Raw genomic sequence first — 15,575 nt, 5'->3', positions numbered from 1 at the left:
GCAAATTATATCCCGCCCCATTGGCTTCAAAGGAGCTGAATTCTACCTGTCCCTTTGCAGAGGCTGCTTTTGAACAATGGGCTGAAACACCAGGCCTTCAGCACAGAACCTGGGTTAGCAAAAGTTCTGTGGATTTTTGGTACGTGCCTAAATGAGAAAAGCGACACATGGTGAGATTTGCTCCTGTGGAAAAGGTTAATCTTGGATTTCAAGTCTCAACAATTTTTTTGTGTTAAACTTTAAAAAGACAGGTGGCAAATTAAGTGGCTATTATCAACCCCTGTCCCATCAGCAGTTACCAAGCAGATGCACAAAGTTCTTTCAGGAAAGGAGGAAAATATCAAAGTTGCCATTTTTCCAACCTCACCTCATCTTTTAAAAAACTTTTTTGCAATGTAGAAAAGATTTCAGGAGGGCTTAAAGAACGTATTTAAAGATCTAGGTCTCTTCAAAAGCAGACTACTCTGGGGCCAGTAATCGGTGTCCTAAATTAAGTTCGGCAGCTTTCAGAGAAGACTTTCTAGGCAAAGTCGCAGAACTTCTTTGAAGATTCTTGGGGAGGTGAAGTAATGAAACAGAAAAAACTTGGCTCCAGTTTTACTTCTGCGGGTACATTAAGTTCATCATCCCCAACCATGGTGCCCTCTAGTGTGCTTTTGTGGGGACATGTACCATGAGTATGTCTAATCCTGGCGGGGTTGCTCAAATTAAAAAGTGAAAGCAAAAGAAGTCAAAACATGGATCTAAACACCAAAAGGGTAGGGCATGCTTTGAAAATGATTGCATGGTGTCTTTTTTTGGGAGCTTCTGTGCAGGCCAGAAGATACATGTCTTAATGAGCTGGTTCTTTAAAGCAGCTGTATCTCCCCATTAATGCAGAAGCCCAAGAAAAGATGTAGCGGCTTTAAAGAGGTGCTGTCTCCACGTTTTCACGTGTTCTTCCAAATCATGCAGTCCCCCAAGCTAACACATACACCAAAAGACTAACATCTGAATGTCGTGATCTTCAATTCACTGTCACTCAACCATAGCCATGTATGGCTTCTCAGGACTCCTATACCCCTTGCGAGATTTGCACCTGATCTGCCAAGATAGGCCGTGTTTCTGTTTCTCCACCGCTGCTAATGCTTTGAACGTGGCATTCATCACATGTGCCACAGGCACACCGCTGCACAACGGCCCTGGAAGGAAAGGTTCCCAAACTACATTGTGAGACAGAAAGTACGCTGTGACATAAGCATCTGAAAGGCTTGCAGGAAATCTGTCCTGCATTCATAAAGATGGCATCAAGCCTCCTGCTTGCTGGAACATGGAAGCCATAGCATTTATCTCCCTCTAGAGCAAACAAAAAGCATTAAAAACAAGGAACAGCTTTTTCCTGAACGCATTTCAACTCTACCTGCCCGCTAGGCCTTTAAAAAAAAAAAAAAGTCCACATGAAGTTGCTCATAGACTTGTTTAAAATAAAAATATTCAGTTATGTTTATTCACAAATTAAAACTGTACAAGCTAAAGGACACAAAACACTTCTCAAGACTATTTTGTACAATACACAGTATATCAATTACCAAAACTAGAACTGTTAAACAAGTTATAAGACAGGTACAGCCAAGAAAGCAACTGGAGAGCTTTTCTTTTTTTAAAAAAAATGGTATTTAACAAAAATAGATGTTAACCAGCTACCAGTATTATACAATGATAAATACTTCAAAAATATATTAAGTTATATGGAGTTTCTGGATTTGACAGGAAATCCACAGAAATCCCAGCCTTCAATGGACTTCCAAATATACCAATTTTAAAAAGGTTTTTTTTTTTAATAGTTAAACAACTTCAGTTAAGAACTGGTTCTGCAGCCTTGACTGTTTTGGTATCAACATTCTTGACATCTACTTGTAGTGTAACTTAAGAGTTATGTCATTATAACAAAAACATGTAAGGTATAGTGCTCTGTGCTACATGGAACTTGCAACGTTATGTTATCGAGTGGCCTCGGTATGATTTGCATTGCACCACAGGAGGAGTAAGCTGTTCATTCTTGTTAATACTGGCTCACATTTCACAAGGCAATGATCCCTCCCCATCCTCCCCCGCCCCACCCCACACACGCACACAAAGAAAGGCAAACACATCTCCCACTTGGTTCCATCACAAGTCCACCATGAACAAGTAGCATTAACACCCAGCACTCCACGGTTCCCAGGACAAATGGTGACGAGGTACGGCCCTCACGCCAAGATCCAGAAGGTGCCCAGTCTCAGGATGAGCGCAAAGAGGCATTCACCAACCACTGGTAGTGCCAGAAGGTGATGTGCTCAGCTAATTTCTGCCCCAACTCTAGTTAAAAATATATATTTATATGTAGGCTTCTATCTCTGACCGTCGTAGAAATATAGAATGGACGTTTCGCTGGGTCGTTAGCAGTTTCAGGAAGGAGCGTGTCCACCCATCCCGTCTCCTTGCAGTCTCAGTCCACTGATGTGTTCTTACCGCACCACCAAGAGAAAAGCCAATCCGGCTAAGCCAAATCCCGCTGCCGCCATAATAGCATTGCTTATGGTACTGCTCTGGTCAGCTGCATCTGAACCATGCTTGTTGAAGAAGTGGTAGAAGCCATCCTGGAAGAGAAGAGAGAGCAAGCGACACTGAGTCAGGTTTTTCTGATCCTCCGCCACTGGAAGCTTCAAGCCCTTCTTTGTAAGCCAGGTAACTTGTGGACTCCCACAATTCGTCGCCCATCAAACGCGATGGACTTCAGTGCCCAGAACTCCAAGTCGCCATGACAGCTAAGCAGGGGGAGAGTTGGCCCAGCTGACTTGGAGCACACCAGGTTAGGTTGGAAAAAGTGGGCTAGTCTTCATGTTGGTGCAAAGGAGACATTCAATGGCATTGATGGGGAATGACATCAAAAGGTAGAGGATACAAGCCAGTTCTAAGCTAGAAGCGAAATTAAGAGGTGCCAAGTGTGCAATATTCCTCCACAAAGTGAGCTGGCAAATAAACAAAGAGCTGCAGATCTGGAACCAACACTGCTGATGGTATGAGAGATGCTTCAAGCATCAGGTCTTTGCTACTTCAATACATTTCCAAATCAAGTGGAAAAGGAAGAGATCCTGGACACCCATTAGCTGAATACGAAGAAGCATCTTTGATCTTCTTTCCCACCAAGAAAACAGGTGCAGACTTTTGCCAATAGGGACTGATGGCTGTACCATCAGCCACAGAAAAAATGAGGATTGCACTATTGTGCTTGCAATAAGAATGGGGCTGTCCAAACACCACTCGGGAAGCCGGAATCCCATTCGCACAAAACCAAACATCATTGTTATGTGTATGTGTTCTTGCTCAGTTCCAAGCCCGCTTGTGCCAGAAATGAACCAGCAGCTGTGTTGCCGCCTCTTTATTCAGAATAATCAAGAATGACAAGAATATGACTCCAGATGGCCATGTTTGAACTCCTATCTGGCAGATGTCTATGCAAATTGGTCCTACCCTTAATTTCTTTCGGAACTTTGTTCTTTACCACTTTAATTTGGGCAAACACCGGGGAGACGGGAGGGTGGATGTCAGTTGACACGTCTGCCAGCAGCGGCCACTCGGATCATTAGCATTCAGGTGGGCTGCTTTCAGACATGACCAACCCTCATTCTTTTGAGCAGGAGAACCAAATGGCACGAGTCACCATTCAGAGCTACTGGGGCAAAGGTGCCTGAGCGATTCCAAAAGCAGAAAATATGCAGCACCAAAAATAAGGAGGTCTAGAATGAAATATGTATTCTTTCCCTCTTCCCTTAAAAAAAAACAAAACTTTGCCATTACATTACTGGGTGTCACTCAGATTTCTTCTAAGATGGGGCCTGAAGGAAGAGCAGCTAAAACTGTAAAGAGGGTTGTAACCAAGAAGGGAAATAGAGGGTCTAAAAGAAATTAAGGGAGACAGAAAGTCTATATCCATCAGTTTCACTTAATGACCATCTACTTCCTCTTGCAGTGATTCAGCATGGCCAAAATGCTTGCAGAGTCTTTTCCAGCATTTGGGATTCAACCTCTGATCTTATAATACAGCAAGAACATGTAGGACTACATCCCAGCAGGTAGAAGAAGAGCAAGTAGACAAACACAGACATGGATGTGCATTTGGACTTCCATCTACTCCTTCCAGCCACCAACACCAAGGAGACTACTACTTATTTAAGGCAGCTTTCTCCAACCCAGCACTGTTCACAGCTGCAGAGGACTACAATTCCCAGAGTTCCTAGTCTCAGTCTCTATCCTTCTGGCAGGTCCTAAGATGGAGGAGGTGGATCTAAGACAAAAGTGCCCAACCTGAAGCTCAGGGACACAAGTGGCCGCCAGAGGCCCTCCCAAGGTTATCACCAAATGGTTACTTTGCATGTTCCAGGAAATGAAAAGTTACATGACTGGTAATCATGTTCAATAAAATGTAGTTAATCAGGGTTGAAGTTTTAAAAAATCCATAGCCCACTCTCTCTTGGGAGGATTAGAACATAAAAGGGAAAGGTCAGAAAGGATCTTCGAAATCATCTAACCCTACTTTCCATCCAGCGCAAAAATCCACTATAGTCACCCAGCCTCTCTTCAAACCCACCCAGCAACGGAGAGTCCGCCATCATGAACCCTTCTTCCTATTAGGACATTCTCCTATGTCCAACCGAAACTTACTTCCTTGTAATTTAGACTCCTGGTTTCCCACGCGTCTTCTGGAATGTCTGCCCCATCTTCTACATGGTGGCCCTTCCCAACCTTGGAAACAGCTCTCGTGTCTCCCTGCAATCTTTTCTTCTCCAAACTAAACATCTCCAACACATCCAACCATTCCTCTCAAGTTGTTTCCTTCCAAGCTCCTGATCATCGGGGTTACTGTCCTCTCTCAACCTGGATAAAGGTGTCCACCTTGATGTAAGGGATAAAACTGGAGACCCACAATCTGCCATTGAAGCCAGTATCATACACTGTCATTTCTCCCCCCACCAAAAAAAAAGTTTTATTTTTGGAATGAAGACACCACCAGTCTTCTACAATAGCATCCCAATTATCAGCTCCTGGGGAAAGCAGCCACAAGTGGGGCTGGCAGAATTCAAATACACTGGAGAAGTCAAGTTTCTGGAAATAACCTATTACTGATTTCCTTGCAGTAAAGCCTGTAACTAAACTACATACCCATCACATGCAAAAGTCACACAGGGCAAATGTTCCTGCCTTGAAAAAAGTTGGGCTTCCAGACATCTGTAGCCAGACATGTGATTCACACTCAGCTCACACATGTTCCTATCCTTGAATCACGTAGGTGGGAAAGTCTTGCCAGCAGACTTTAGAAAAATCTTATTGCCAGCAGACTTCTGGCCAGCTTCACAGATGGTCCCTGCGCCTACCCGGGAAACAGCATCTTATTTCACCTTTCATAGATTAGAAAATGCACTTTTGTCCAGTTTAAACCTTTGATGCAGCCTGTGGGCAGCAGTCAAATGCAGAATATGATCGCAGAGATCCAGGGATGGTGGGGGGGAGTAGAGAGAACGGCCCACAAGCGAAGAGGTGGCTTTGAATAGACTTACTTTCTCTCCCCTGGCCTGTTTGAAAACCGAGAACTGAATGAAGGTTTCTATGTATTCTTTACCCGTAGTACTGTGAGAAATAGTTGCTTTGAAGTTGATTATTCACATTCCTGGCCAAGGTTTACACCCGCGCCCACTCAACAATAGCTAAGGTTGGATTTTGCAGAGCAGCAAGAAATCCTACACTGTGGAGTGGGGGCGAGAGAACAAGCTCGTAATATACACAGAGGGAAGTTTCTATAACCTTCAGCTGGGCCAGATGCAAAAAAAAAAAAACAACCCTTTGTTGTTGCTGACCTAAAAGATTAGCCAAGGACATTTCTTCTGCTATCAGCAATAACTTTCTCATTTTAGTGACCTCCAGGTGCGTTAGACTACAACTCCCAACTTCCCCAGCCAGGAGAGCCAACAGGTTGGGATAGGCTGATCCTCACATTCAGAAAAAGGATGTTTTGCTGGCAGCTATTCAGTAACAGAGTTACTGTATCTCATGGGGTTCCGAGTTACATTGCAACAATCTTATCAAGAAAGGATAAAAAAATGGGCTAGACTTCTTGAGCTATCAGCAAGGGCTGGAAAGATGCCAAGCACTTAAGAATGCAAAAAATTCTCTCTTGTTCTGATTATATCCAAGACAAAACAAAGGCTTTTGTTGGCGGTAGTCTAATTCAAGTAGGTGGACGGGAAAGTCCAATAAAAGCTCGCAAGAACAAATCACGTTACTGGAGTTGCATTTGATTTCCCACGGGGCTTTGTTGGATCAGCTGTGCCAGAGTCTCAGGGCCTGGGTTCCATCTCTGCATTAAGCCACAATTACCTTGGGTTGGGTTGGTCTGGGCTTTGTAGACTGTGCGAACTGAGCCACTCTACTTGCTAGCCATTTTGTGGCTTTGTTCAGGATGAGTTGTGGCTTAGTCAATAAACCATGGATTGGCCTGTAAACCCAGCCAATGGAAAGACATTATTAGGCTGGACAAGCTCAAGTGCCAAAGAGTTTCCACACTGCAGGTCTTGGCCCAGTTTTGATTAGAGATACGGCATCACAACTACCCAATCTTCACCACCCATAAGAAAAAAAGCAATGATTTTACCGGGGAAGCCATGAAAACCTACAGACCTGCCTGCTATTCCTGTTTACCTCAGTTTACTTTGACTGATGGATTCTAAACCTTACAGGAGATGACATGAAAGACCCATCCCTGGTCGAACAAGCTCTGCAGCATTCATGAGAACATTTCTGGCCAGCAGGGCAAACGGGATAGAATGTAAGAAGTCAAGTCAAACACTACTGGATTAGACTAAAGGTCCAGGAACCAGACTCCCATGGTAGTCAACCTCCATCTTCAGAGAGCTCAGAAGCACAACTGGTATGAAACTGCAGCCTCCTGTTCCTCATTAGCTGGTACTCGCATATTTGCTCCTCTGAACCTGGAGCAAATGTATAGTTGCAACTAGTAGCCACCAACAGCCTTCAACATGCCCTTGCCCAAGCCATCTAAATTGATGGCCATTACACCAGAAACCGATACCTGAAATGGAAAGCCCATGGCTCTCCAGAGGTTAATGGACTCTGATTTCCACTACCTGAAAGTAGCAACCAAGCAGACATTAGCTAATGGGAGGCGGAGCTCGATGACTCTAGACGTTGACTTGGAAGTTCCCCACTTCTCCTTTCATCTCCAGAGCATGCTCCATCATGTGGTTAACTTGGTTACTCTGGGTCAGTTTATATCAGCCTTACCTATTTCACAGAACTGTTTCATGATAGAACAAGCTGGGGGCACTTCTATATATACCTCTTGGAGGAAAAGTAGACTCTACTGGAAACACAACTACAACCTTAAGACTTTGGAGATAACCCCTTCTTTACTCAAGATAAAGGAGATACACCCTTTTGACTCAGCCACATTTTTCCAAATTAGCAGACACGAGCATCATTTCTGCTATTCCCCTCTTGGTCCTTATCTTTACTGCATTTTGGTAAGGATCTGCCCTTGGCAGCATCTCTGCAGCTTGAGCTGGTCCAGAATGTGGCATGTAATGGTGGGCTGAAAGCAAGACTTGTAACAAATATTGCAGGTCCTCCTTAATGTTTCCCTGTTCCAAAGATTTTGGCTGAGAAATCTGTACAAGGGAACACTTTCTTCTATATAAACAGAAAGTACAGCTGGGCTTTGTTTCATTCATCAAGGTTTAGGGCAAAAAGCTATATTCCTAGCAGTACCACCAGAGGAAGAATCCATTTGCTAGAACTCAAGAGTCCCAGATGCCATCCAGTTCTACAAAAAAGCGAATTGAATGGAGACTTACACGTTCTACATAAAGTATCAGCTGCGTTTTCCATCTCCAGTTTCAAGGGAAAGACTTCTTTCCCACCATGTCGATTAAATATGAGCACATCTTGAGCAGAGCAAAGCAATGGTTCAATGGTCACATCTAGGACACCACAGCTACGATCATCTGATGAAGAAACGCATGCACACCCACAGTTGCCATGGTGCATGCTTCCAAACTCCTGGGGTTATACCCACCCTCCTTCTACTTAACTATATACCAGCTTGATTCACACATCATGCTAAGCCATAAAGTGACTTGTCTGGTTTTGCCTTAGGATATGTGCAAATCCAGCCAGTGGCTTGTAAACCATTGTTTCACAGTTTAACACATTATACAAGCCCAATGAGTTCTGGTTTATTTTTTGCAAGCCACAGTTAACCACGCCATGGTTTCATGAGATGCATGAGTCTACTCTCAAGGTTCTTGGTCTGAAGAGTACCATCTGTCAGGTACTTCCTGTCCAGGCTGGACTTGCATAAAACAAGACAGCTGCCTTATTACCTGCCTGTAAACTAAAATTCACAGGAAACCTATTCCTCTGTAAATATTTTGAAATACTGGACACAATGGATGGGTCTGTCGGCAAGCAATCCACATTTGGACGAAGTTACCCAGGTGCAGCCCTTTACCTGGTCAGCCCTGAAGACCAGAATTGTCCTGCTTCATGCTAGTCCCAATTTCAGAGAAAGCAGATTGGAAGAGAAGACCCCATCAATCCAGAAGAACCAGGGCCCAACCGAGGTGAGATTCACTCATCGCATTAAGCCAGGGTTTGCTTAACTATGATCTGAAAAGATCTTAGCAGGCTGGTTTCAAACAGCACATTAAACCAGAAGGTACAGTTAGACCACCAACAGCTGGAATGCGCTAAAGCCATAAGCAAACGAATCACATGACTTAGTACAATACGGGAACGCCACAGTGTGAAACTATGCAGAAAAGGTTCTCAGGATGTGTCGGGGGACAGGAGGCTGCCTTAAGCTGCAGGACTGGCAAGAGTAAAGACAAAGAAATTTTGCCCCAATTCCACCCATCTAGGCAGATTCCAGGGGCCTTTGGGAGAATCACTTTGAGGAGGAATAGTTGGTTCACCAGGCAAAGGGTGGCAACTCCACGGGCCAAGCAACCAAGTTGCTGCTGTTTCTCCACGGCACCTTCGTTTGAAGCCCGTCACCCTTAGCAGGTTTTGTTTGCACACTCTGCTTCAAGGGCAGGTGCTGGGCCTTTAAGCTCCATCAGCTGCCAGCCCGGCGGGCACAGCTTGTCCCCGAAGCCACGCCGCACCGCCCAGCCCAGGCTCCAACTCCAGGCAGCCCACTTTCGCAGTACGTGCAATGCATTAATAATGCGGCTCCCCTGCGCTCAAGCTGCCTGCGCCTGTAGCAAAATTTAAAAAGCAACCAGCCCCTTAATAGGGAGAAAGGGAGATATGGCGGTGGGGGGGGGGGGGAGAGAGAAGGGAAAGCAGATTCCAAGAAAAGCGCTTTCTAAGGCAACTTCTCACGGTTTGTCCGCGTTTGCTTCCCTTATATGGGAAAAAATTATCCGGGCCTCCCTGATGTAACCAGCCTCAGTCATCCCTCCCCTGCCTCGCCCTCCTTCCCCGTAATTCTGCTCCCCTCCTGGTCTGCATCGGGGCTGCGGCGGGGGTGGGGGAAGGGGGAGCCGGCCAGCAAAGCACAGCGGCGGGAGCCTCCGCGGCCGGCGACCGAGGGCGCATCCGAGGCGGCCGGCGAAGCGTTCGCGCCAAGGTCACGCACTCCGCCGCGGCGCTGCAGCCCAGACGGGGGGGGGGGGATGCGGGCGAGGGCCGGCGGCTGCCAGAGCCGCATCTTCGGCGGCTCCTACTTCGGGGAAAAGGGCACCCGGCGCCGGGCAGGGGCCCGGGGCTCCCCCCCGCCCGGCGCGCGCGAAGGCCGGCGAGCAGAGAGCCCGGCTCTTGGCAACGGCGGCCGGCCGGGGTCCGCCGGATCTGAGGGGGGAGCGCGGGAGCAGCGGCCGCGGAATGCGCCCCAGGCCCGAGCCGGGGGGGCAGGCAGGGCGCGGGGGGTGCCGCAGCAGCCGGGGGCGCGCCGAGAACGGCGAGGGGGCCGGGGTCCGCCGCCCGCCCGCCCGCTTACCCAGCCGCCGTGCGCCTCCAGCCAGTCCCGCTGCTCCTCGGCCAGGTAGGCGGCCAGCGCCTCGACCAGGGCGCCGGTCTCGTCGCGAGCCCCCCGCTCGGCCAGCGCCGCCGCCAGGTTGCCGGCGAACACGACCAGCGCCACCACCCGGCCCCAGTTGAGGCCGCCCTCGGCTTCCATCTGCGTCGCCACCCGGCCCAGCAAGGCGGCCGCCTCGCCCGGCTCCGGGAAGGCCGCCGCGCTGCAGGCGCTGCGGAAGAAGAGGCGCTCGCGGCTCTCCAGCTCGTCGGCCACCCGCCGCAGCGTCTCGGCCGTGCGGCCGGGGGGCAGCGCCGCGCCCCCCAGCCGGTGCTGCAGGTAGTCGCCCAGCAGCTGCGCCGTCTCCTCGCGCAGCGCGCCCGGCATGGCGACGCTCTCCTGCCTGCCTGCCTGGCGAGCGCTTCGGGGCGGCGGCGGCGGCGGCCGTTGCAGCGCAGGCGGAGGAGGCGGCGGCGGCGACCAACAAGGCCCAGTACCGGCGCCCGCCGCTGCCTAAGAAGCCGCCTCCGCCCCGTTTGCCCACGTGTCGGCCGGCTTCAGGGCTCCGCCTCCCCGGCCCTTCCGCGCGCGGCGCCGCCGCCTCTCGCCGGAGGAGGGGGGAACTGCAGCGGGGGGCGGGGGACGGACCTGTTGGAAGGGCAGCCCCGGGAAAGGGGGAGCAGGGGGGGAAGAACCAACCCACGCGTTTGCCGCCTCTTCGCGCGCGCGCGCGCGCCGGATCGCTCGATCGCGCCGGTTGGGCTGGACGGGGGGGCGACTGCGGCGTGTGAGGGGGGCTCTCGAGCGGGCGTAACGGGGCGCGGGCTGGGGTCGCCCTTTGGGCCCGTCGGTTAATCGGCAAACCCCGCGGCAGTGAACTTGGGGGTCCCTGAGGCATCTGGGCACGGCCCGTGCTGAGTTAGGGCACGGTAGCCGGGATTTGCCGAACGCAGAAAAAGGATCTGCAAGGGGCGAGTGTATCGCGAAATCCGAGGAGCGGTCCTGCGGGCCAGCTAGTCCAACCGCCTGCTCGGAGGTTATCACCCGCCCTCTCAAGATTTGCAGTGAAGGCGTCCTCACCGCGTCATGTGGCAGGCTGTTCCACTGGCGGATAGCCGGGATAATCAAGGGTCTCCTGCTGGTGCCATCCTAATCCTGCCCCTTGGTGTTTACCCGTTGGGTCTGGGCCAGTTGGGAATGTCCACTCCTCTGGGCCAGCTCTGCGATATCCGGAGGCTGCCATAATCTCTCTCCTCACTCTTCTCATTTGCCGAATAAACACACACACAGTAATTCTTTTATCCATTCCTCTTAAGAGCAGCCTTTCTCAAGCTTGGCTGCTTTCAGCCGTGTGGACTTCAACTCCCAGAATTCCCCAGCCAGCTTTTTTTTTTTTTTGCTAGCTGGGGAATTCTGGGAGTTGAAGTCCACACAGCTGAAAGCAGCCAAGCTTGAGAAAGGCTGCTCTTAAGAGCTTGGTTTCTAGTTCCTTCAGCCTCCTTGAACTTGCTGGAATACCTTTTTGAGCTCATTCACAGAGCAGACTAATTTGTAAGTTGCTTAACCATGACTTTTGGATAAGCCACAGTTGATAGCATTCACGCATCACATTAAACCATCATGACTGAGTTCACACAACACAATCAGCTAAAACTGAACAATCAGTATCACTGCAGGAGTTCAGGCTGGAGTTTTTCTGATCGTCTTGGAAATAGGTCTTGTGCATGCAAAGCTCCACACTTGAGGTCTTCCTTATTCAATTTGGTTTTTATTGGGTGGGGGGGGGTTAGGTTTTTATTTTGTTCTCTCCTTTATTTGTACCCATGGGGAGGGGTCCTAAATAAACAAGAAAAATTCTCTCTTTGCTGATATGAAAAGCTAACAATATTTTTACTTCCAAAGAAACACCAGCAGAGGAAGGGGAAACTCAGTTGCTTCATTGGCTGTGCTGAAGCGCACTGCTGTCAGTTCAATTGCCCCCTCAGCTACAAAGGATCACGAAAAGACAGAAAAAAATAAACCTACATCACAGCTTAGATATCCCATTACTAGAAACCTAGCTGGAAAAACCCTAAAAAATTTTTACCTTTATAATTTTTGTACCGCAGCCTGTTACCGCAAAATGTTCTGCTTTCCTGAAGACAGCTGGCTTCTGGCCTATGACTGCAATGAAATAAACTGAACCAAAGATAGCTGGTTTGTTCTGCACACCAAACCAAAAACCTTAATTTGTCATCCACAGCTTGCATTTCACAGCTAAGGGAACCAGGTTAGTTTAGAAGCCAGTGGCTGTAGCCATATAACATGCTACACTGGGTTAGTTTTAACTTTGGTTGCATAGGGGTCTGTAGAAAGCCACAATGATGTCAGAACGGCACGTGCGTCCTGACATGGTGTCATGACGCATGGCACACACATCGTTTGCGTGCTGACACCATGACGCACATTGTCACTTGCTCCCTTCCCTTGCAGATCCCTGTGCTTAGCATATGTGCACATGTGCATTGAGTGGCTTAGCATGTCGACAAGCCCTGCTGCTCTGGGTAACGCGGGCCAATGCATTCTGCAAACCAGAACATGGGTTAATTCAAGAGCCAAATGAAACACGACCATTACACCGCAGACTCTACTGAAAATTCGGCCATTATTTCAAGACATAATAGGACGGTTTTGGCATAACCTTTTAGGTGAGCACTGACCACGGTGGACCCGGCATGTGGTGCAAACACTGATTATATTCATTTCAGATCCAGTTGTTTTACTGAAGCCCTGTTTAGCTACACAAACATAAACCCAGTGAGCAGAATTTATTTAATGTATGGCTAAGGAAGTATGGGATTAATCAGAAGCGCCCCCAAAATCAAGGTGGTGGCCACAGCCATGCAGCCAATTTTTTTTACACACGTTTTGGGCATCCCTGGGCTATTCAGCTTTCTTCCTTCTTTTCCACCAGGGGGTTTTGGGATCACAGCTCCCCAAATTCTCAAATCTGTATGGCATTGAGAAGGCTGGCTCACCTGCTGACGTATCAGAAATATTAAGCTGCTGTTCAGTTCATAATAAATCCAGGACATTGATAAATGGAGATGTAAAACACCAAAAGGTCACTTGCAAACATGATAATACGTCTCCATTATTGATGGTTTTAACGTGCTGGTCATTTTGTTATTCAAACAACTGAATTGACTCTGCAACTACGTCCATAATATTTCCAACTTTTTTTTTTTAAGAAATGCTAATTTCATTGCATATTATGCCACCTATTTGGAAAGAAAACAAGGGCTATCAGTTTGATACATTTTGACAACCTCGTGGTTTACGATATTTGAACTGCTTTCTTCTTTCATGTAACGATTTTGTCCTCTGCTTTAAAAAAATATTACCATATTGGTACAATGTTTTGGAAGGTTTTAGATTTCAAGGGACGGCCTGGAAGCTGTTGAAAGAAATGAAAAGATTTGGAAAGCTCACTGGTTTTTTATTTATTTATTTTTTATTTTTTGCCCTTCCGGCATCTTTCTCCAAAGTCAGCGTTTTCAAATCAGCTACTGCTTCTTTCGATTGTAGTTTGGTAGATGGATTCTTCCCACCCCCCAAAGCTTTCATCAGCAATGTCAACATGTTTAATGAAAGCTGAAGCTTTTCCCTGCACTTCAGTATTGAAATGAATTGCTAGGTTTGAGGAAAAAGAAGGCAGGTGGGGGGGAGAATTGGGAAAGATGGTTTTGAATGCCTATTTATAATTTATAATAAATGATGTTTTATAATAAAATTGCTTAACTTTCATCTCTGTTGAAGGTCGACAGATGCTGGGATGCAAAGATGTTATGAGGAATCTCTCTGTTTTCCCCTTTGTTTTTCAGTTATTCACACCCTGCTTCTTTTTGCATCCCATCTTCTGTCCTGTGATTTGGGACCTGAGTGATGAAATCAGGGCTAGGCAGTCCATGTCCTGACCCCCCCAACTCACATTTCAGCTGCACAAGGGGGAGGGATGTAGTAAAAGGTGCAAAAAAGCTTCCACAACGTTGAAGAGGTCACTTTTGCACACAAGCAGACTTCCAAACCAAGTAAAAAAAAGGCACCCTGACATTTTCTACCTTCACCGTCCAGTGTTTATTCCAAATAGCCTTTGTAAAGCTGCTCTGCCCTATGAAGGCGCCCCACTGGGCAGAGTGTATTTCCTCCGCAGCCTAGAGAAAATTCTCTGCTGAGACCATCTGCTCCTATATTGATTCTTCAGTATTTCTTGGTCTGAAGAAGGCCAGTTCCCTACTGGTGATTTATAGCATCTTCCTAGCATCACCCAGCCATCGCTGAAGTCATAAAGCCTCTCCTTGTTACAGTTACGCTGGCGTAGCGATGGTTGGGTGAATCTAAAAGGCGTTGTAAGTCACCTACAGGGGAACGACCTAAGAATACTTAAAAAAAATATCATCCATCTCCTTGGCAAAGCGATCTCAACATGGAGATTTTGCAGTCACCAGATGGTGGGGCAGACAAAGCCAAGATCCACCATGCAGCAGATTTCTCCATGCCACTGAACAGATCCTTGGCTCTTCCAAGGGATCCACACGGCAGCATCCGCAGGGAGCCCAGGTGGGCCAGGCTGATGGAAGCAGCTTCACAAGACAAATCTCACCCGTTTTGTTCATGCATCATGGTGTCATACCCATGTACAAAATGATCGGTACTTCTGTTTGACTACGGAAAGCAGCGAGATACTTTGCTTTGCTATCCCATATCAAAATGACGGACAGCCCGTTTTTCAGGGCAACAATCCACCCAAACTGGTTGGCAAGCAGTCTCAACTGTAAATGAAGCAGGTTGCAAATATTATTTAAACAACCTATGATTTTAACTGTGCCAAAACAGCTTCCTGAGAGCTGTTACATATCGTCCTGATGAACTCCAGGAGCAGAAAACCCCAGCCTGACAATTTAGTCTGCTCAGGTTGCATCAAGGGATTCTTTGAAAGAGAAATTCTCCAACTTCTTCCATACAGGAAAGAATTCTGGTCCAGCCAAGAGTCCTTTGTACAGCCCAGAACTTCTACGACCAGCCCCTAACAACAGTACTGCAGTTCTGCATCAGTTTTCTTGAGGATGTTGAGTAAAATTAGCACTGGTGACTCTTCCTTGGCAGCCATGTTTTTAAAAATACATACATACATACATAGGCTAACCTCTCCCAGAAGGATTGCAAGACTGACCTGTCATGGATATGGTATCGGAAGCATCTATTAAAACAAAAGTATTTCAAATCTATCAATCAAATCAATCAAAGGATGGAACAGCGCATGGTATTTTGGCAAAAGAGTCAGGTTCCAACTCACTGGAGACAGCCATTCCAAGCGTGTCTAGCCAGCCTGTCCTTATTCCCAAACAGACGTGCACCATATCGTTCCGCGTGAGATCCAAAGTGGTCTTTAGGCTAAGAACGTGGGACATACTGAACGGAGCATGGCCTTGTCCGAAATCCAGAGAGACAACCCAGAGACAACAATCCTCTGTATGTAAAATAC

At 47.6% G+C, this 15,575-nt stretch overlaps 1 protein-coding gene across 1 annotated transcript; it reads right to left on the bottom strand.

Annotated features, from left to right (window-relative positions):
- Positions 1–1,454: 1,454 nt before the first annotated feature.
- BCL2L10 (BCL2 like 10) lies at positions 1,455–10,555 on the bottom strand. The gene is made up of 2 exons (XM_063314042.1): positions 10,034–10,555; positions 1,455–2,618 (listed from the first exon to the last, which is right to left on the bottom strand). Exons 1-2 carry the CDS (start codon positions 10,436–10,438, stop codon positions 2,487–2,489), a joined length of 537 nt encoding a protein of 178 aa, XP_063170112.1. The 5' UTR covers positions 10,439–10,555; the 3' UTR covers positions 1,455–2,486.
- Between the last annotated feature and the right edge of the window lie 5,020 nt (positions 10,556–15,575).

The sequence above is a fragment of the Candoia aspera genome, chromosome 13, assembly GCF_035149785.1.
Source record: "Candoia aspera isolate rCanAsp1 chromosome 13, rCanAsp1.hap2, whole genome shotgun sequence".
Taxonomy (NCBI): Eukaryota; Metazoa; Chordata; class Lepidosauria; order Squamata; family Boidae; genus Candoia; species Candoia aspera.
Note: the sequence above shows the minus strand (reverse complement) of the source record. Positions and strands in the feature narration are given on the sequence as shown.